This window comes from Pristiophorus japonicus, chromosome 13 (genome assembly GCF_044704955.1).
Source record: "Pristiophorus japonicus isolate sPriJap1 chromosome 13, sPriJap1.hap1, whole genome shotgun sequence".
Taxonomy (NCBI): Eukaryota; Metazoa; Chordata; class Chondrichthyes; family Pristiophoridae; genus Pristiophorus; species Pristiophorus japonicus.
In genome coordinates this window covers 59,330,076-59,352,115 of record NC_091989.1, presented here as the reverse complement: position 1 = coordinate 59,352,115, position 22,040 = coordinate 59,330,076, and the positions used below count along the sequence as shown (strand labels likewise).

Here is a 22,040-nt window from a genome sequence, read left to right as displayed (position 1 = left end):
CGTGCAGAGAGGCAGCGGGCAGGGGAGGCAGCAGCCACGGCTGCACAACGGAGAGAAGGGCGTGCATATGTGCGCAGACCCGCAGCTAGAGAGGGTGGCCAGGAGGGAGATGGCATCAGGAGAAATGTGAGGGATGCTGCCCCCTCCCCTCCAAATGTTAGGAGAGGAGCCTTTCCAGCAAGAGCCTCCACAGGAGCCCGAGAATGAGGAGGACCAGGGAGATGTCCAGCAGGTAGTTGCCAAGGAAGGTGGCCAATGCAGACGTGGTGGAAGGAGACCATATTCTCAATCGGTCTACAGACCTCAGTTCCCCTCTATCCAGCTCACTGATGAGCAATGCCAGCCAAAGTTATGATTTCAGACAGAAGTGCTGAGGGAGCTCTGTACTGTCCTCAGAGAAGATCTGCAGCCTCAAACATGCGTCCGAACCGCCCTCACCATGGAGACAAAGGTCATCATCGCCTTGATTTTTTTACGCGACGGGATCTTTCCAGTCTGCCACTGCAGACATTGGCAATGTTTCCTATTTCTCAGCACATCGGTGCATCCGGCAGGTCACAGATGCACTGTACAGGAGAAGGGTACAGTACATCCCCTTCCCGTTGTCAAGAGACAAATAGGTGGAGCGGCAGGCTGGATTTGCCTGAATGGCAGGATTCCCGAGGGTGCACATTGCCATTAATTGCACACATGTTGGGCTGAGGGCAGCACATAACCCCAAGATCTTTGTGAACCGTAAAGGCTTTCACTCTCTGAATGTGCAGCTCGTATGTGACCACCAGCGTCGGATCCTGGCAGTTGATGCGAGGTACCCAGACAGCAGCCATGCTTCATTCATTCTGCGCCAGACCAGTGTGCCTGCCGTCTTCACCAGCCCGAATCAGGAATGTGGTTGGCTGCTTGGGGACAAAGGATATCCCCTGTCCACTTGGCTGCTCACTCCACTGTGAAACCTCAGAACAGCGGCAGAGCATGCATACAATGCTGCTCATTTTGCCACCAGGTGCATCATCGAGCAGTGCATAGGCATCCTCAGAGGTTCTGGTGCCTGGATCGCTCTGGGCTGCTGCATTCTGCACAACCTGGCCATCATGAGGAGACAGCCGCTGGAGGTCAAGCCAGCAGCACCACCTGAGGAGGAGGAGGAGGAGGCGCAGCAGGAAGAGGAGGATCCCCATCACCCCAGAGATAGGAGACATCGTCCCTACTGCAACCGTGGAAGAGAGGTGCAGCTGCATCTCATAGCTGCTTGCTTCAGATAATCCCATCCACACATGACCCTTCAGCTCCCACTTTCAATGGCCATCGCAATGAATGCCTTAACGCAGAATTGCCTACTCCCAGATGAAACACCTGGCCAGATATATGTGCCAAAAATAAAGATTTATCCAATTATCTAAATCACTGCAAAAACAGACCATAAAGAACAATATAATACTGCTATCATTTTTTACCCCTGTGCATCTCACTATAACACCTGTTACGCGTGACTACCCTGTCATCCCTGTGGCTGCATCATGGGTCCGGGAAGGCTGCTGTGGTTGTTGTCTGGGACCTACAGCTGTCTTTCTAGGACGCTCTGGGCCTGGAAGGGCCGGGTGCAGACTGGCCAGCACCCTCCTGGGAGGGTGCGTCCTCACATATATGGAGATGCTCGTCACCTCCCCTGTAATCTCCCTCCATGTATTATATACTGGCGGTCTGCCAGATCTCCCCACGTCAGGAAACAGTATTCTTCTTCTGTCCTCCACACCATCCATCAGTGTCTCCAGCTCCATATCAGTGAACCTGTTGGCTCCCCTTGCACCTCTTACACCAGCCATCCTTCCAGACTCCTTCCCCCCTCAGGGCCTTGCTGCAAACCCTGGCCTTTTTAGAAATCCTTACCTGCATGCTGAATTTCTCAGTGGTGATAACGCTCAAATTAAGACAGCCACACTGCTGAAAAATCCACTTTGGAAGGGTTCATTAGCTCTGGAACCCATTTGTTCACTTTTGGAGCTGAATATGAGGTGGCCCAACCACGAAACAATTTTGGCACCAGTGGTGGGGAGAGCATCAGCTTTCCAGCGGTACTGAATTTCAGGCCCCCTGTCTCAAAAGCTATTGATCCAGCTCCCTTTTAAATATGTTAATAGACTCCAAATCAACTATCTTCTTTGGGAGTGTGTTCCATGTATCATTTATCCAATGGAGAAACTGGTTTTCTAATCTCTAAAATACTGATGTTGAAGTTAATTCACTGAAGCAATAAATCTGAAATAGTTGGAAGGTTTGAACAAACAGTACAACTGAAATTATGGGCTCAAGAAAGTGGAGGATTGAGCCTGTTTCAACGTACATTAATTTTCTGGAGTAACTATTTGTACTAAGTCTCCCTTCGCATGCACAGAAGTGAGAGGTAGAGCGCTTGGGAGGGGGGGGGTGGAAAGAGAGAGCTGGGGGAGGGGGGGGAGAGAGAGCTTGGGGGGAGGGGGGAGGAGAGAGAGAGCTTGGAGGGGAGAGAGAGGGGCCTTGGGAGGGAGAGAGAGGGCTGGCGGGGGGGGGGGGGAAAGAGAGCTTTGGGGGGGGAAAGAGAGAGCTTGGGGGAGGAGAGAGAGCTTAAGGGGGGGGGGGGAAAGAGAGTGAGGGCTTGTGGGGGGGGGGAAAAGAGAGGGAGCGAGAGAGAGAGAAGGAGGGAGAGTTTGGGGAGGGGGGGGGAAAAGAGAGAGCGCGCGCCTGGGGGGAGCGCGAGAGAGAGCTTGGGGCGAGAGAGAGAGCTTTGGGGGAGAGAGACAGAGCTTGGGGCGAGAGAAAGAGAGAGCTTTGGGGGAGAGAAAGAGAGAGCTTTGGGGGAGAGAGACAGAGCTTGGTGTGTGGGGGGTGGGGAAAGAGAGCTTGGGGGGAGGGGGGAAAAAGAGAGACATATGTGGGAAGGGGATCAAAGAGGGAACTCAGGAAAAGACGGATCACGTTCTTCCAACCCCCTGGTGCATGCAAGCTCGGTGCATGTGTTACAAGGGACATCGTTGGTGTGGATGAAATGCAGAAGTCACGACACCGTCACTATTCACTTCATGCCCAATAAACCTGTTAACTATCCACACACAATGCCCCATCTTTGGGGGAGGTGGGGTGAGGTCTTTCGCTTGGGTAAGAGACTTCGGCTGGGGGAGGGATGCATTTGTGCTGGACTTCGGCTGGAACTTGGTGGCTTATGGGGAGATCTATCCTCTGTGGCTTCTGAAGTCAAAATGGATCGAATTACAAATTGGAAAGTCAGTCAGAACCTGGGCTGGGCAGTTCCAGTTACACATTCCAGAGGAACTTCAGGGTGTGGCTTATCCTCCAAGGGAACCAATCAGAAATAGGTCATGTGAAAATGGAGAGCCAGAGAAACGGCTGCCTTTCAGTTAGTACAAATAGATGCAGCCTTAATTTTCTAATGTACTGCCTAAATACTGATCTACTAATGGTTTCCCAATTCAAGAGAAAATAAATGTATAAATTCAGAGATTGCTTTGAAACAGCCTCAACACGAAAATCCAAATTTGAATGTTAAATCATTTCATGCATTAATGAGACTGGTTCCTCTACAAAGTAATCCTCAATTTGCACTCACAACTATTGCTCACAATCCTACGTGCTATTTCCACATAGTTGGTCCAAAAAGAGTACAGGAAAGTTATGAGTTTCTCATTCAGCTTAGCAGTTGCCAAAATTAAGGTCATTCAATTGCCAATAACGACGTTTTCTATATATATTTAAATGCTCTTCCTATTAAACAAATTATTTATTTGCAAAGATTAAAGATTATAGAGAACAAATATTATAGTGGGGAGAGGAAGAGCATAGATGTTTTAATATAACTTACCCATCTTCATAGGGAGATGAAAAAGGGACTAACACTTCTGCTAAGTGCCCCCACCCACGTTGGAAATGTAAAAATTAAGGTTATACCATTCTCCAAGTTGATAGGAATCATGTACTTAGATATCGGGAAACATTTTTACATCAGCAGGAGTGAAAAAAGCCAACGAACCTCAGAAAACAAAATTTCCTACTTTAATTTTGTAAACCAGATTATGATGACCAAATAATCAGATCAAGTATTGGAGTTACTTTAGTTGAGTCTCCGAGATGGATCAGAATGTCTCCGCATAGCGGGAAATCCTCAAATACAATGCAGATCTAATGCTGTCACGTTCTGCCGCATCCAAAACCTAGTCAGGAGACATAATAAAGGTGAGACAGGGGTGGGATCAATGGCTTGAGTTCTAATGTAAGTCATGCAAGGAACACGTATTAAGGCTTCCACAAGGCACAGAAGCACAGTGGAAAAATGAAATGCTATCTTAAATAGTAGGCTTTGGGTGTTCGATTTAGAAAATCCCAGTCAAACCCCAAAACAGGACAGGTGGCAATCCTATGCAGATCCCTCTGATCCTCTGGATTAACTTGTAACCACTACTAATAAAAATCAAATCGAAGAGTAGCAGCGAGAATGGACACCATTGATATATATTCAAGTGTATTTCATGCACAAGTACCCCCAGGTCTCGCTATCCTGCAGCACTTTGCAATCTTTCTCCATTTAAATAATAACTTGCTCTTTGATTTTTTTTCTGCCAAAGTGCATGACCTCACTTTCCAACATTATACTCCATCTGCCAAATTCTTGCCCACTCACTTAGCCTGTCTATGTCCTCCTGCAGCCTCTTTATGTCCTCCTCACACATTGCCCTTCCTCCCAACTTTGTATCGTCAGCAAACTTGGCTGCGTTACACTCAGTCCCCTCTTCCAAGTCGTTAATATAGATTGTAAATAGTTGGGGTCCCAGCACTGATCCCTGCGGCACCCCACTTGTTACTGATTGCCAACCAGAGAATGAACCATTTATTCTGACTCTCTCGTTTTCTGTTTGTCAGCCAATCTTCTATCCATGCTAATATATTACTCCCAACCCCATGAACCTTTATCTTGTGCAGTAACCTTTTGTGTGGCACCTTGTCAAATGCCTGCTGGAAGTCCAAATACACCACATCCACTGATTCCCCTTTATCCACCCTGTTCGTTACATCCTCAAAGAATTCCAGCAAATTTGTCAAACATGACTTCCCCTTCATAAATCCATGCTGACTTTGCCTGACCAAATTTTGCTTTTCCAAATGTCCTGTTACTGCTTCTTTAATAATGGACTCCAACATTTTCCCAACCACAGATGTTAAGCTAAGTGGTCTATAGTTTCCTGCTTTTTGTCTGCCTCCTTTTTTGAATAGGTAGTTACATTTGCAGTTTTCCAATCTGCTGGGACCTCCCCAGAATCCAGGAAATGTTGGTAAATTACAACAAATGCATCCACAATCCCTGCTGCTACTTCTCTTAAGACCCTAGGATGCAAGCCATCAGGTCCAAGGGATTTATCTGCCTTTAGTCCCATTATCTTACTGAGCACCACCGCCTCCTTTGTGATTCTAATTGTGTTAAGTTCCTCCCCCCCCCACATAGCCCCTTAACTATCCACTGTTGGAATATTGTTAGTGTCCTCCACCATAAAAACTGATACAAAATACTTGTTTACTGTTTCTGCCATCTCCATGTTCCCCGTTACTAATTCCCTGGTCTCATCCTCTAAGGGACCAACATTTACTTTAACCACTCTTTTTCTTTTTATATATCTATAGAAACTCTTACTATCTGTTTTTATATTTTGTGCTAGTTTACTTTCATAGTCTATCTTCCCTTTCTTAATCATTCCCTTCTGTCCTCCCACTAGTTTTGGCCACTTTGTATGCCCTTGTTTTTAATCGGATACCGTCCTTTATTTCTTTAGTGAGTCACGGATGAATTTCTTTTCTTTTGCACCCTTTCCTCCTCACTGGATATATTTTTCTTGAGAGCTGTGAAATATCTCTTTAAATGTACACCACTGTTCATCAACCGTCCCATACTTCAATCTGTTTTCCCAGTTCACTTTAGCCAACTCCGTCCCTTATGCACTCTTCCTCAAGGCTACCCTAACCAATTTGATTTGTCCAATCAATATGGAGGTTAAAATCACCCGTGATTATTGCTGTTCCCTTTTTACAAGCCTCCACTATTTCCTGGTTTATATTACGCCCACCAGTGACTTTTTCCCCTTATTATTCCTTATCTCCACCCAAACTGTTTCAACATCCTGATCCTTTGAGCATATATCATTTCTCACTATTGCAGTGATTCCATCCTTTATTAATATAGCTACCCCACCTCATTTTCCTTTCTGTCTATCCTTCCGGATTGTCAAATATCCCTGAATGTTTAATTCCCAGACCTGGTCACCTTACAACCATGTCTCTGCAATGGCTATCAGATCAAACCCATTTGTCTCAATTTGTGCCGTCAACTCATCTATTTTGTTACAAATGCTAAGTGCATTTAGACAAAGTGCCTTTAAATTTGTAATTTTACCCTTTTTTCCTGCTTGTTTCCTCTCCTTCAAATTCACTTTCTTTATTTTTGCTTTCTAATTTCCGCTTTTCTCCACTCCCTACTGAATCAACTCTCAGGTTCCCATCCCCCTGCCAAGCTAGTTTAAACACTCCCCAACAGCACCAGCAAACCCCCCCAGCGAGGCTATTGGTCCTTGCTCCGTTGAGGCTTGTAGAGGTCTCACCTTCCCCCAGATGCGGTCCCAATGTTTCAGAAATCTAAAGCCCTCCAGCCTGCACCATCTCTCCAGCCACGTATTCATCTGCTCTACCTTCCTATTTCTGTACTCACTAGCTCGTGGCACTGGGAATAATCCGGAGATTACTACCTTTGAGGTCCTGATTTTTAATTGCTCTCCTAGCTCTCTAAACTCTGCCTGCAGGACCTCATCCCTCTTCCTACCTATGTCATTGGTACCGATGTGGACCACAACCTCTGGTTGTTCGCCCTCCCCCTCCAGAATGCCCTGCAACTGCTCAGTGACATCCTTGACCCTGGCACCATGGAGGCAACATACCATCCTGGAGTCACATCTGCGGCCGCAGAAACGCCCGTCTGCTCCCCTGGCTATGGAATTCCCTACCACTATAGCTCTTCCATTCTTTTTCCTCTCCCCTGTGCAGCTGAGCCACCTGTGGTGCCGTGGACTTGGCTCTGGCTGCACTCCCCAGAGCCACCATTGCTCCCACCGGCACTCAGAACAGAGTACCGGTTAGAGAGCAAGATGGACTCAGGGGATTCCTGCACTACCTGCCTAGTCCTCCTCTTCTGTCCAGGGTCACCCAAACCCTATCTGCCTGCACACTGTGGGGTGACCACCCCTAGAAACGTGCTATTCACGTTGCTCTCAGTCACGCGGATGTACCGTGGTGACTCCAGCCGCTGCTCAAGCTCCAGTCACGGCTGCGCGAAGCATTCGCATTTTCCACATGCCTCAGGATGTGCAATCCACATGACTGAGCTGCACTGTCATCCCTCTAGTTATACCTGCAACTATAAAGTAGAACTAAACTCTAAACCTTAGCAAAACATATCCAAAAACTACTCAGCAAACAGCTGATTTAATGAACTGGTTCTCCTTAGATAATAAGGATCATATATATTTATTTTTAGTTCTTACTTACTTAATTACATCAATGCCAAATGTTTCCTACCATAAGAAAAGTAAAAGATAAAATACTCACCAATCCACCAATCACTTATTCGCTTGGCTGTGACGTCACACTTCGATTTTTTTGCTTCTTTGTTTACTTTCTGTCCCTGCTGTAGCTGGCCTCCTCCCAACTGCCACTGCTCCAAGCTGCTGCCGCCGCCCTTTATCCTCCCACGCTGCTCTCGCGATGCTAGCCTCCCAAACTGCTGCCGCCGCCCTTCTCTTTGCTTCTCCCAGGCTGCCTGTAACTTTTGCGATCTGGATGAGTCAGTGTTTCATATTTATGCAGAATGTGAGAGATTGCAGCCCTTCTTCCATTATTTGAGGGGTGCTGATCCTGTTTTTGGCTGTATTTCAGTCGCATGCTCCTAATCTTTGGTCACCTGGTGCAGAGGAGAGAAGGCAGGTTCGAGGACCTCCTCTTCAGTCTGCTCCTGGGCCTGGCCAAGGTGGTCATTAGCAGGTCCAGGCGGAGTGCAGTCGATGGGAGCTTTTGCTCCGCCTGCCTGCCTCTCTTCTGGGGCTAGGTGTCTGCTAATAGGCTTGAGGCTTTACTTGATTGGTGGGTACCACAGCGACTGGAGTTCATAATTCAAATTATAATTTTAAAAGTTTTTATTAGAATTTGGAATTCATTGTGTCCCTTTAAAAATGGCACAATTCTGATTTAAGGGTTTAAGTGTTTCTGTTTAAGGATTAATTATCCTAATTGATTAACTAAAAGAATTGTTCTCTATGCTTTAGATAACTGAAGGATGAGAGTTAAACAAATCCTTAACTTTATTCCTGTTGAGAGGCTTGGTACAAGTATATTCCTTGTAGTAAGTGGCTGGGTTTGTTGTTTTTGTATAGGAGTGTTCTTTATTGCTTTCATTGAAGTGTCCCTGGTTACGGAATGTCATGCAACATCAGTTGCTGTGAGGTTTACTATGGGTATAATACCAATTTTTAGGTATTTTTGAAAAAAATCATATTCATTATTCTGACAGTAGATATGTAATTGTACTCATCATCATTTTCTGTTGGCTGTGTAAATCATGTGATTCAGTCACTTAGGACTGCATACACAATCTATAAAAAGATTCAATCAGACTTCATCAGTTTAACAAGTTTAGGTGAATTCCAATGACACATTAATAACTAACTGAAAACCATCGTGCATTCAACAAGCTTCTGCTAGTCTTCGTTTGTACTGAAGGTAAAGTTGCAGTGCAAATTCAGTCATATTGCAACACAATTCTGCAGAGACATACAGTGAGATTCTTTCGATGGGGCAGTTTTCGCATTGCTTTGGTTGGACCCCACATGTTGTGTAATTTCAGTGTGGTGCCAAACTAGGAGGCACCTTGAACTCCTGATCGTGATTAAAATCTGCCTGCAATTAATTTAAATATTTGACTGTGCAGTCATTCCTGCCCCCATTCTCAACATTTAAAATGTAATTTTTGGGAGAAGGGCTCTGCATAGTATCTGCACAGATACACAGAGAATTGAAGTTTCACTTATACAATGTAAACAGTGTACTGCCTGGCTGAAACTGGTCTCAGACCCATTGCTGCAGTTTGGATTCCAAAAAAGCAGAACCTTGCTTACAATGTTTGGCTCCTGCTGAGTTGGAACTTTAACTGCAACATTTTGGAAAGTGTTCTGTCTATCTATGCCACATCTCCCAATGGCTAGAAAATGTAAACAAAAGCAAAATACTGCAGATATTGGCAATCTAAAATATAAACAGAAAATGCAGGAAACACTCAGCATGTCAGGCAGCATCTGTGGAGGGAGAAACAGAGTTAATGCTTCAGGTCTTTGACCTTTCAACAGAAATGTAAATACAGGTTGAACCTCCCTTATCCAGAACTCCCTTATCCGGGACCACCCCTCGTCCAGAACCATTCCCAGCCACCAGGTGGCGCATGTGCAGAACTCCGACATGAACAAATTGAAGTCCTTCCTCGCTGCCGACTTGCGCAATCGCTGGCCTGACCCAGCGATCCACCGCCCGCCAGCCCCGACATCCTCTTGCTCAGTACCTTTACCATCCAATTTAATGTGACCACCCCTAGTCCGGAAAAATCCTTTATCCAGAACAGGCCAGGTCCTGAGGGTTCTGGATAAGGGAGGTTCAACCTGTACTTGAAAAACAGGGAGGGGAGAATCAATGCTCTTTAACATTTAAATTAATGTTAAGATAGGTTCAGAAACTTCCCAGGGGACTTAAGAGAACCCCTGGAGAACTTTCAAGTGGTGTCAAACCAAAACAGTGCAAGATGCCCAACCCACCAAGAATTCATTTTACACTTGAAGCCAGCTGGGCCCTGAATCCCAATTTACACTGATAGGTACAGCAAGTAATTAGGAAGGCAAATGGAATGTTGGCCTTTATTGCAAGGATGGAGTATAAAAGTCCTGCTACAACTCTACAGGGCATTGGTGAGATCACAACTGGAGTACTGCGTACAGTTTTGGTCTCCTTATTTAAGGAGGGATATACTTGCATTGGTGGCAGTTCAGAGAAGGTTCATGAGGTTGATTCCTGAGATGAAGGGGTTGACTTATAAAGAAAGGTTGAGCAGATTGGGCCTATACACATTGGAGTTTAGAAGAATGAGAGGTGATCTTATTGAAACATATAAGATTCTGAGGGGGCTTGACAGGGTCGATGCAGAGAGGATGTTTCCCTTCGTGGGGGAATCTAGAACTAGAGAGCATAACTTCAGAATAAGGGGTTACCCATTTAAAATGAAAATGAGGAGGAATTTCTTCTCTCAGAGCATCGTGAATCTTTGGAATTCTCTACCCCAGAGAGCTATAGAGGCTGGGTCATTGAATATATTTATGGTTGAGATAGACAGATTTTTGAACGATAAGGGAGTCAAGAGTTATGGGAAGCGGGCTTGAAAGTGAAGTTGAGGCGAAGATCAGATCAGCCATGATCTTATTGAATGGTGGAGCAGGCTCGAGGGGTCAAATGGCCTACTCCTGCTCCTATTTCTTATGTTCTTATGTAATTCAGTGTGTGTAGTTCAAGCTGAAACTCCTAAACTGACAGAGTAACCACAACCTGAGAGGGTAGTAGAAATCTGGAACTCGTGCTTCTCCACCCCCCCAAAAAAAATGGTGTGGATGCTGAAACAATTGGGGCTTTCAAAAAGACTTGGAGTTATATAGCGCCTTTTACATCCACCGGATGTCTCAAAACGCCTTACAACCAATGAAGTACTTTTTGAAATGCAGTCACTGTTGTAATGCAGAAAACGTGGTAGGAAATTTGCACACAAGCAAGCTCCCACAAACAGCAATGTGATAATGACCAGATAATGTTTATTTTTGTTATGTTGAGGTCGGGCTAAATATTGCCCAGGCCAATCAAGACTGAGATTCAAAGCTTTTTGCTTGGTCAGGATATCGTGGGATATGGAGCAAAGGTGGGTGAATGGTAGCTGGTGAGCCATGATCTGACTGAATGGTGGGACAGGCTGGAGGGACTGAGTGGCCTCCTCTTACTCCCAGCAACTTGCATCATCATCACATCATCATAGGCAGTCTTTCGAACGAGGATGACTTGCTTCCACATGAGTTCACAGATGTTTCAATGAAGCACCCGATGTTCCAGTCCTGAACTCCAATTGAGGGTGTGGAAGATGCCTGTGCGTGGATTTTTTTAACATGTGGTGACCATCGCACATCAGCCACCACACAGGATTGACAGAGCTAGGCCTTTATCCAGTGGCAAGGGTTAACCAGGACGACTGGAGGCCTGCTCTGCTGCACGGACACATCGCAGTGTGGGCAGGCTTGTGCTGCTCCCTGGGCCCTCGGTTCTTCTGGGCCCTGTATCCTCATTCACCGCATTTTCTCCATGATCCCTCGTCGCTCCTCCACCACAAACATTTGCCGCACCTCCACCACGATCCCTCACTGCTCCTCCGCCACAAAAACACTCGCCGCACCTCCGCCATGATCCCTCACCGCTCCTCCGCCACAAAAACACTCGCCGCACCTCCACCACGATCCCTCACCGCTCCTCCGCCACAAAAACACTCGCCGCACCTCCACCACGGCTCCTTCGCCTCCTTTATGGCACTCCTTAAAAACCTACCTCTTGGACCAAACTGTCCCAATAGCTTCAGATATGGCTCAGTGTTAAATTTTGTCCGATAATCACTCCTGTGAAGTGCCTTGGGTCGTTTTACTAAGTTAAAGGTGCTATATAAATACAAGTTGTTGTTGAAAGTCATTTTGAAAGCGCAGTGCTGATGTTATTTGAGCCTCTGTGGAACAAAAGAACATGAAATAAAATCAATCCATTTTGTTAATAAGACCACCCACAAAAAAAATATTTTTTGATTTTTGAGTTAAAACCGCAGAAACAGTGAAATGAAACTAATTGACCATTCTGGCGATATAAAAAAAGCATCTGGTTGTCCCCTCAACAAGAGCATCATAGGCAGTCCCTCAAAACGAGGATAACTTGCTTCCACACCAAAAAGGGATAAGTGCACAAGTGTTTCAATGATATTCCAGGTCCCGAACTACATCCTGAAGGGTGGAAGATGCCCGTGCGTGGATTTTTTAAAGGTGTAGTGGCCGTTACACCCCAGCCACCACACAGGCTTGACAGAACTAGGTCTTGGTCCAGTGGCAAGGCGTAACCAAGACGACTGGAGACCAGCTCTGCTGTACGGACCTAGTGCACACACATATCTCAGTGTGGACTGGCCCGTGCTGCTCCTGGCCCCTCGCCTCTTCTGGGCTCCGGACTCTTGCCTCTCCTGGGCCCCGATCACACCCCTCGACGAACTCTTGCCGCTCCTTCGCCCCAACCTCGCCGCTTCTGCTGTACCTGCCCACACTGCAGTCAACAAGAGCAACCTGCAGGACGCGGGTGACTGACGGGGTCAGGGGTCAGAGGTGAGGTCAGGCCCCCCCCAAACTGACTCTCGGCGCCTCTCCCGTTGGCCAACCCGCGCGGGAGATGCTTGGATGCTGCGGAGACCTGCCGCCCGCTTCACTCACACGAAGCGATCGAGCTATCCGTGTGAATAAACTCGCGGCGGCGTCGTGCTTCCCCACAAACCACTCCGGCCTCGATTTCTTACATGATAAATCAAGTTAAAAAAATTAAAATCCTGTAAATAGGGTTAATGTGGAAAAATTCCAGTGATTGAAGTAATTCTTTTTTTTAAAAAACCGTTCTAGCCATTTTAATTAAAAATTACCTGTGAGTGTGTGAGCACGGGAATGGGGAGAGGCCCCCCCGCCCGGATATTGCCCAGAATGCCGCGCGTGGCGGTTAGGGCGGTTACTGTTTAAATCGGTGCCACGCGCCGCCCGCGGGAGCCCGGGGTGACGCCATGGCCGCGCGGCCGCTCAAGATGTGAGTTGACGGAGCGCGCGCGCGCGCGGAGGAGACGGCCCAGGCTTCAGAGTACTCGGTCCTCCGGCAAGAGAGAGGGTTTGTGTAGGGCGGTGCTTTCAAACACTCGGCCGCGGCGCCAGGCCCTGCCTGGCCCGCGGCATCCCGGTGTCGGATTGACATACGCCCGGCCCCCAAAATGTTTGGCGGCCGGCCTGCTGCTTATTGTTGTAGCGGAGCCGCTCCGCTCTCTCTAAGCCGCCCGTCCGCCGGGCTGGAGCTTGTGCGGCGTGTCCCCGCGTTTGGCAACAAAGCTTGCAGATGCTGACGGCCTGGGGCAGGGCCTGGGCTGCGCCCTGTGTCCCGGGCAACAACAACAACAACTTATATTTATATAGCGCCCTCCAGTTAATGGGAAAGATTAAAGGTTGGATTTTACACCTCTTCCAGATCCATATTTTGTTTCTTGTCCATTTACCATCCCCTTTTGCCTCACACCGCCACCCTCTTGTCATTTAATCTCTCCTGCCTCCCACCCTATCACAGACCTTCCTTTTTTGTTCTTTCCCCCCCTTGTACATGAAACACAAAAAGTGAGTATGCAGCTACAGCAAGTAATCAGGAAGGCAAATGGAATTTGGCCTTTATTGTAACGGGGATAGAGTATAAAAGTAGGGAAGTCCTGCTACAATTGTACAGGGCATTGAGACCATACCCAGAGTACTGTGTACAGTTTTGGTCTCCATATTTAAGGAGGGATTGGAGGCAGTTCAGCGAAGGTTCACTAGGTTGATGCCTGCGATGAAGGGGTTGACATAAGAAAGGTTGAATAGGTTGGGCCCAAACAGTGGAGTTTAGAAGAATGAGAGGTGATCTTATTGAAACATTAGATAATGAGTGGGCTCGACAAGGTAGCTGCAGAGAGGATGTTTGCACTCTTGGGGAAATCTAGAACTTAGGGGGGCAGAGTTTCAGAATAAGGGGCTGCCCATTTAAAACTGAGATGAAGAATTTGTTCTCTGAGGCTTGTAAATCTGTGGAATTCTCTACCCCAGAGAGCTGTGGAGGTTGGGTCATTGAATATATTTAAAGTGGAGATAGACAGATTTTTGAGCGATAAGGGAGTAATTATGGAGAGTGGGCAGGGAAGTGAAGCTGAGCCCATGATCAGATCAGCCATGATCTTATTGAATGGCGGAGCAGGCTCGAGGGGCCAAATGGCCTACTCCTGCTCCTTTTTATATTCACCTCCCTATACCTGCACCTGCTTAAAATCTGCTACTTCTCTAACATTTTCCAGTTCTGATGAAAGAAGGGTCATCGCCCTGAACTGTTTCTCCACAGATGGAGTATTTACAGTATTTTCTGATTGTATTTCAGATTTCTAACATCTGCAATATTGTGCTTTTGTATTGGGTTTTTCACCACCCCCATGCCTTACCAGAGCACTCTGGTACGAGTGGCATTGGTGAAGCGTGGAAGTGGGTTCTGTAACAAGCAGATGGGGGTTGCCAACTCTCCAGGATTGTCCTGGAGACTGGGAATTAAAGATGAAATTCTCAGACAACTGCTGCGAGGAATCTGGGAGAAATGTTTTTTTAATACTTTCATTTATTAGTTCTACAACTTTTAGAGATGGGATCAAAAGATTTTTTGAATTGGCGGTTGGAGGCGGGATCTCCAGGAATCTGTTCAACCAGAATTGGCGACTCCACAAGGCAAGGGAAACGAGCATCATTTTCTTCCCACTGTGCTGAAGTCACCTGTAAGAAGCTCACCGACAAACAGCTTTAATCTGGACAGGGGATGTAAAGTTGTCAAAGGGAGGTGCCCACATAATGTTATTGGTGTCTCAGTCACTCTTGTGCTTCAAAAGTACCTCTCAGATCCACCTAGGGAGTCCCCCTGATGTGATGACATGGAGTTCTGCTTCGGCAGATTCATAAAGGGAAATGCCATGAGATATTTTGATACAAGGAATGCCCACAGCATCTGAACAAAATGTTTGCTCCCAGGTTGCCTTTAACCCAGCATTTTAAACGGTCAGAAATACTGCTTAACGTTGCAGCAAAGTGTTTTGAGGATGCTGAATTTGTATGATACCAACTAAGTATTTTTGACTGTTTTAGATTGGTCAAATTTAATATAAATTTTAACAACTTAAACTGTATTTGAATTAATTAATAAGTGTTGCATCAATCTGATCTTTAGTTTCCTGATCCCAGGGCAAATCTGCAATTGTATGACCATAAGTTTCATGACTTAGTAATTTTTGTGAGAAACTTGAGTCAGGTGCCTGGTCCATGATTTAAAACATGAGCGAGAGAGGAAAAAATAGGTGGTCAGATGAGATGAATCAAAATCTAGTAAATGGGTGATGCCAAACTATGGTCTTGAAAGCCTGTCATTGTAGGAGGCAGAGGTGAGGGGGCTTCAGATTTTGACATTCTGAAAAAGTTAGAGTATAATATGATGAGCTTTGATTTTAACATTGACCATACAAAGAGGAGGAAAATGTAGAGTAGTACATTTTGGAGTTTAAATGGAACAAGAATTGTGCATAGATGAGTCAACAATACTATTTGTTTAAAAAGGGTGTTTTAAATTTTAATGGGAAGATGTGGTTCAGATCTATCAAAAAAAATTATGCTTATTGAGGTAAATGGCCTTTTATAAGTCTGTTTATTCATCCTAACAATTTCAGTGTTCTTCCTCTTGGGGGAAATAAAAGAGGCTCACTTCAGGCCCTACTTTAATATCTTGAATGCAATTGACTGAAATGTTGCCTGTTTAATCGTATGCAATTATTTTGTGTTGTAGTCGCACTATTGTTTCAAGAAAAATAATGGTGTGCATTTCTTTTACTTTTCAGATTGGCTTGTGGAGATGTTGAAGGGAAACTGACTGCATTGTTTAACAGAGTACGGTCAATTCAAAAGAAAAGTGGAGATTTTGATGTGAGAACATTTTTGTTTATAAATGGTTTGTCAAGTGACTTAATTGTAAACTCTACTTTTAAAAATGATTATTGAAATGTTTAATTATATTATAAAACTGTTTACCTGTATATTGTGCATGATACTATAATTCTATGCAAAACTCAATAGAAACATAGAAATTTACAGTGCAGAAGGAGGCCATTTCGGCCTATTGTGTCCACGCCGGCCGACAAAGAGCCACATGGCCCTTGGGCAGCAGCCTTAAAGGTTACATATAAATCTATGAACAATGGCGGAAAGGCAAAGAGCACCCAGCCCAATCAGTCTGCCTCACCACAACTGCGACACCCCTTATACTAAAACATTCTACACTCCACCCCAACCGGAGCCATGCAATCTCTTGGGGGAGGCAAAAATCATATAAAAACCCATTTAAGGAGAAAAAATTTGGAAAAATTCCTCTCCGACCCATCCAGGCGATCGAAACTAGTCCAGGATATCACCCTGGCTGTATTCTATTCCCTGCAGTACTTACCATTATATCTGCTCCGTCCAACAAAAGGTCATCCAGTCTAATCCCAATTACCAGCTCTAGGTCCGTAGCCCTGCAGGTTACTGCACTTTATGGGCCCAAGTTTCCACATGATTTGCGCCTGATTTTTAGAAGCAACTGGTGGAGAACGGACTATCTTAGAAATCGCAATTTTCCACATTTTTTTTTCTGCAGTTCTAGTCAGTTAGAACAGTTTCACTTTGGAACAGAATTTTTTCTTCAAAAGGGGGCGTGTCCGGCCACTGACGCCTGATTTCAAAGTTTCCACAGTGAAAACGTACTCCAAACTAACTTAGAATGGAGCAAGTGAAGATTTTTGTAGAACTGAAAAAACCTTGTCCACACATTAAAAAATCAGACGCAGGTTACAAATTAGGCGTCCAGAACGAGGTGCGGGGGGGGAGAAGGGAAGTCATTAAATTCTATAATAAATCCTTATTTATACTTATACAAATATTATACAAATAAATCCAACCTGAATAAAAATTTATAAGCAAAGAAAAGATTAAATAAACCATCTTCCTACCTGTGTGAGAGTGCTTCAGCCAGGGAGAATGCTGCAGGAAGCCTCACAAGTTGAGGCAGCCGTTCCCGCGGGAGGGGGGGGGGCCCCGGAGGAGGCAGCCATTCGTTCCCGCAGGGGGGGGAGGAGGAAGCCGTTCCCGATGGCGGGTGGGGGTGGGGGGGAGGAGGGAGGAGGGAGGGAGTGCGGGCCCAACCGACCGACCGAACGCAGCGGGGGGGGGAGGAAGATAGTGAGAAGGCTGCAGGAAGCCTCACAAGTTCAGCAGCCATTCCCCGACGGCAGGGGGGGAGGCTGTCGGGAAACGACTGCCTCAACTTTCTGAGGCTTCCTGCAGCCTTCTCACTGCTGCAAGAAGCCTCAGTGCTGATGTGCTGATGGCAATGTGCTTTTATTAAAAAATGTTCAAAAATTAAACAGCGACAAAGAACGACAAAAATGGCCGAGTGCCAATGTTTCCTTCACACTACGCGTGCGCGAACGCTCCAACGCGCACGCGCAGGGTTGCCGGCAGGAAAAAAACTAATTTAAATGGTACCCGCCCCCTCCCACTTACAAAATCGGCGTGAGTGGTAGGCTCCGCCCCCCCCGGGCGCCGCGCCAAGCAGACATGGAGCTGCAGGGCGCTCCAGAATCGCGCGTTTTTTTTTCCGGCACGAAAAACGGGCGCCCAGCTCGGAGGGGCGCCCGTTTTTTATCGTGTGGAAACTTGGGGCCTAAGTATCCACCCAACCATCTCTTAAAAGTGGTGAGGGTTTCTGCATCCACCACCCTTCCAGGCAGTGAGTTCCAGATCCCCGCAACCCTCTCCGTAAAAAAGCCCCCCTCCCCGCCCAAATCCGCTCTAAACCTTCCACCAACCACCTTAAAACTATGCCCCCTCGTAATAGACCCCTCCACCAATGGAAATAGATCCTTACTATTCACTGTGTCCAGGCCCCTCAATATTTTGTACACGTCAATGAGTTCTCCTCTCAACCTCCTCTGTTCCAATGAGAACAAACCCAGCCTATCCAATCTGTCCTCATAACTAAGATTCTCCATTCCAAACAGCATCCGAGTAAATCTCCTCTGCACCCTCTCTAGTGCAATCACGTCCTTCCTATAACCAGAACTGCACGCAATACTCCAGCTATGGCCTAACCAAAGTATTATACAGTTTAAGCATGATCTCCCTGCTCTTATATTCTACGCCTCGGCCAATAAAGTAAGCGTTCCGCATGCCTTCTTAACCACCTTATCCACCTGGCCTGCTACTTTCAGGGATCTGTGGACAACACTCCAAGGTCCCTTTGTTCATCTACACTATTAAGTGGCCTACCGCATAAATGTGTCTACCCTTATTAGCCCTCCCAAAGTGCATCACCTCACACCTCTCTGAAGTAAATTCCATTTGCCACTGCTCTGCCCACCTGACCAGTAGATTGATAGCCTGCAGCCCATGACTTTCCTCTTCATTATCAACCACACAATCAATTTTAGTGTCGCCTGTAAACTTCTTAATCATACTCCCTATATTCAAATCTAAATCGCTGATATATACCACAAAAAGCAAGGGTCCCAGTACTGAGCCCTGCGGAACCCCACTGAAAACATCCTTCCAGTCACAAAAACATCCATCAATCATTACCCTTTGCTTCCTACCTCCAAGCCAATTTTGGATCCAACTTGACACTTTACCCTGTATCCCATGGTATTTAACCTTCATGACCAGTCTACCATGTGGGACCTTATCAAAAACTTTGCTAAAGTCCATATATACTACATCGTACGCACTACCCTCATCGACCCTCTTGGTTACCTCCTCAAAAGATTCAGTCAGGTTCGCCAGACACGATCTTCCCCTAGCACATCCGTGCTGACTGTCCCTAATTAATCCTTGCCTTTCCAAATGCAGATTTATACTGTCTTTTTTAGGATTTTTCCCAATAATTTTCGTACCACTGAGGTTAGGCTGACAGGCCTGTAATTACTCGGCCTATACCTTTCTCCCTTCTTAAACAAGGATACTAGATTAGCAGTCCTCCAATCCTCCTGCACCATGCCCAGATCCAAAGAGGACTGGAAAATGATGGTTAAGGCCTCTGCTATTTCCTCTTTTACTTCGTTCAACAACCTGGGATGCATTTCATCTGGGCCTGGGAACTTATCTACTTTCAAAGCTGCTAAACCCCTTAATACTTCCCCTCTCTCTCTATTTATTTCATCCAGAATATCACACTCCTCCTCGATAGCAGTATCTGCATTGCCCTTTCCTTTGTGAAAACAGATGCAAAGTATTCGTTAAGAACCCTCCGAACATCTGCCTCCACACAAAGATTACCCTCGTGGTCTCTAATAGGCCATACCGTTTCTTTAGTTACCCTCTTACTCTTAATATATTTATAGAATATCTTGGGGATTTCCTTAATTTTACTGTGCTCTCTCTTAGCATTCCTAATATCCTTTTTAATTTTGCCTCTTAACTTTCTATATTCCTCTAAAGATTCTATAGTATTTGGCTGTTGATATATGACATAAGCATCCCTTTTTTTCCTTAATCCTCCCCTGTAAGTCCCTCGACATCCAGGGGGCTCTAGAATTACTTTTCCCAGCCTTTTTCTCTAAGGCCACATGTTTGACCTGAGCCTTCCGGATCTTCTCCTCAGATGCCTCCCACTGTTCCGACACAGATCTACCCACAAGTAGCTGTTTCCAGTCCACTATGGCCAAATCACTCCTTAACTTAGCAAAATTAGCTTTTCCTCAATTCGGAACTTTTATTCCAGGCCTATTCTTGTCCTTATCCATAACCAGCTTGAATCGGACTGAATTAAGGTCACTGGTACCCAAGTGTTCTCCCACTAATACCCCTTCAACCTACCCAGCTTCATTCCCCAAAACTAAATCCAAGACCGCCCCCTCTCGGGATTGCTACATACTGACTAAAAAAGTTCTCTTGAATGCATTTCAAGAATTCCGCACCCTCTATACCCACACTAAATTTGTCCCAATCAATATTTGAACATAAGAACATAAGAATTAGGAACAGGAGTAGGCCATCTAGCCCCTCGAGCCTGCTCCGCCATTCAAAAAGATCATGGTTGATCTGGCCGTGGACTCAGCTCCACTTACCCGCCCGCTCCCCATAACCCTTAATTCCCTGATTGGTTAAAAATCTATCTATCTGTGATTTGAATACATTCAATGAGCTAGCCTCAACTGCTTCCCTGGGCAGAGAATTCCACAGATTCACAACCCTCTGGGAGAAGAAATTCCTTCTTAACTCGGTTTTAAATTGGCTCCCCCATATTTTGAGGCTGTGCCCCCTAGTTCTAGTGTCCCCGACCAGTGGAAACAACCTCTCTGCCTCTATCTTGTCTATCCCTTTCATTATTTTAAATGTTTCTATAAGATCACCCCTCATCCTTCTGAACTCCAACGAGTAAAGACCCAGTCTACTCAATCTATCATCATAAGGTAACCCCCTCATCTCCGGAATCAGCCAAGTGAATCGTCTCTGTACCCCCTCCAAAGCTAGTATATCCTGCCTTAAGTAAGGTGACCAAAACTGCACGCAGTACTCCAGGTGTGACCTCAACAATACCCTGTACAGTTGCAGCAGGGCCTCTCTTCTTTTGTACTCCATCCCTCTCGCAATGAAGGCCAACATTCCATTTGCCTTCCTGATTACCTGCTGCACCTGCAAACTAACTTTTTGGGATTCATGCACAAGGACCCCCAGGTCCTTCTGCACCGCAGCATGTTGTAATTTCTCCCCATTCAAATAATATTCCCTTTTTACTGTTTTTTTTCCCAAGGTGGATGACCTCACACTTTCCGACATTGTATTCCATCTGCCAAACCTTAGCCCATTCGCTTAACCTATCTAAATCTCTTTGCAGCCTTTCTGTGTCCTCTACACAACCCGCTTTCCCACGAATCTTTGTGTCATCTGCAAATTTTGTTACACTACACTCTGTCCTCTCTTCCAGGTCATCTATGTATATTGTGGTCCCAGGTGTGGCCTCACCAATACCCTGTACAGTTGCAGCAGGACCTCCCTGCTTTTGTACTCCATCCCTCTCGCAATGAAGGCCAACATTCCATTCGCCTTCCTGATTACCTGCTGCACCTGCAAACTAACTTTTTGGGATTCATGCTCTAAAAGAGTTTCATGCACAAGGACATTCATGCACATTTGGGTAGTTAAAATCCCCTACTATTACTACCCTATGGTTTTTGGACTTCACAGCAATTTGCCCACATATTTACTCCTCTATCTCCTCCCACAAGTCAGCCATTTTTTTAAAACTTGAATTTTAGTTTGCTTTAGATCATAGTTTTGTTTTCAATTTGTGTGTAATTGGGATTTGCATTGGTTGAAACTATAATTTGTAAAGACTGGTGATTCTGTTACATTCTATGAACATGTTACCATGTAATTGTCAATAGATTTAACTAGAGTACAATTCCATTTTTAGGCCTTGTGTTGTCAGCTTAAATTTTTAATAACAGTGGAACATATTTGTTATCTTACAACATGTTATAGAAATGTATAATATGTTTTAGTCGAATCTTGAGTTCCTTCCTCCCCAGAAAAATTCAAATTCTCAGGACTGCCATTTGCTGACTTGGAAAGTATGACTTGAGTTCTGGATTCATGACTCAATATAAAAACAAACTTTAAAATACGTAAGAAAAAGAAAGATTGCTCTACAGAATGAAAATACAGTTTATGCCTCAATTCATAGGCAACATAATTATGCATGTTGAATACCTTGCATTTGAAGCTGAGCTGTATACAAACTTTATCAACTGGGCTCATTGTTAAGATGACTGAATCTCCTTCATTACCTCTCAAATAATGAGATTTTGTTTTAGAATGTTGATCCTAACCTCTGCAGAGAGACAAGTCATGGTTATAAACTACTCCCAAGACTTGTAATAGTGGACTGTATAATTATCCAGAACTTTGAGATTTAATTCCTATCTTGTATTTTTGTAAGCCACTTTAATCTTCTTTATATATTGTCTGTAGCTTCAGGTGCAGCATTGTCACCGATTATGGGACTGCTACTCTAAT

At 45.4% G+C, this 22,040-nt stretch overlaps 2 protein-coding genes across 5 annotated transcripts in view; one reads left to right on the top strand and one right to left on the bottom strand.

Annotated features, from left to right (window-relative positions):
- The window catches only part of LOC139278592 (troponin I, slow skeletal muscle-like), a 41,655-nt gene extending 28,747 nt beyond the window's left edge, over positions 1–12,908 (bottom strand). The window contains exons 1-2 of the mRNA XM_070897537.1: positions 12,824–12,908; positions 11,704–11,875 (exon numbers count right to left, since the gene is read on the bottom strand). Of these exons, the coding sequence (XP_070753638.1) occupies positions 11,704–11,842 (139 nt within the window). The 5' untranslated portion in view covers positions 11,843–11,875; positions 12,824–12,908. The remainder of the gene's footprint in view (positions 1–11,703; positions 11,876–12,823) is intronic.
- Positions 12,836–22,040, top strand: part of cwf19l1 (CWF19 like cell cycle control factor 1) — a 44,464-nt gene continuing 35,259 nt past the window's right edge. The window contains exons 1-3 of one of the 4 annotated variants that reach the window (XM_070897531.1): positions 13,025–13,059; positions 14,579–14,678; positions 15,833–15,917. In XM_070897531.1, coding sequence (XP_070753632.1) covers positions 14,596–14,678; positions 15,833–15,917 — 168 coding nt within the window. In that variant the 5' untranslated portion in view covers positions 13,025–13,059; positions 14,579–14,595. The other 3 variants (XM_070897530.1, XM_070897532.1, XM_070897533.1) reach the window with 3 other exon arrangements.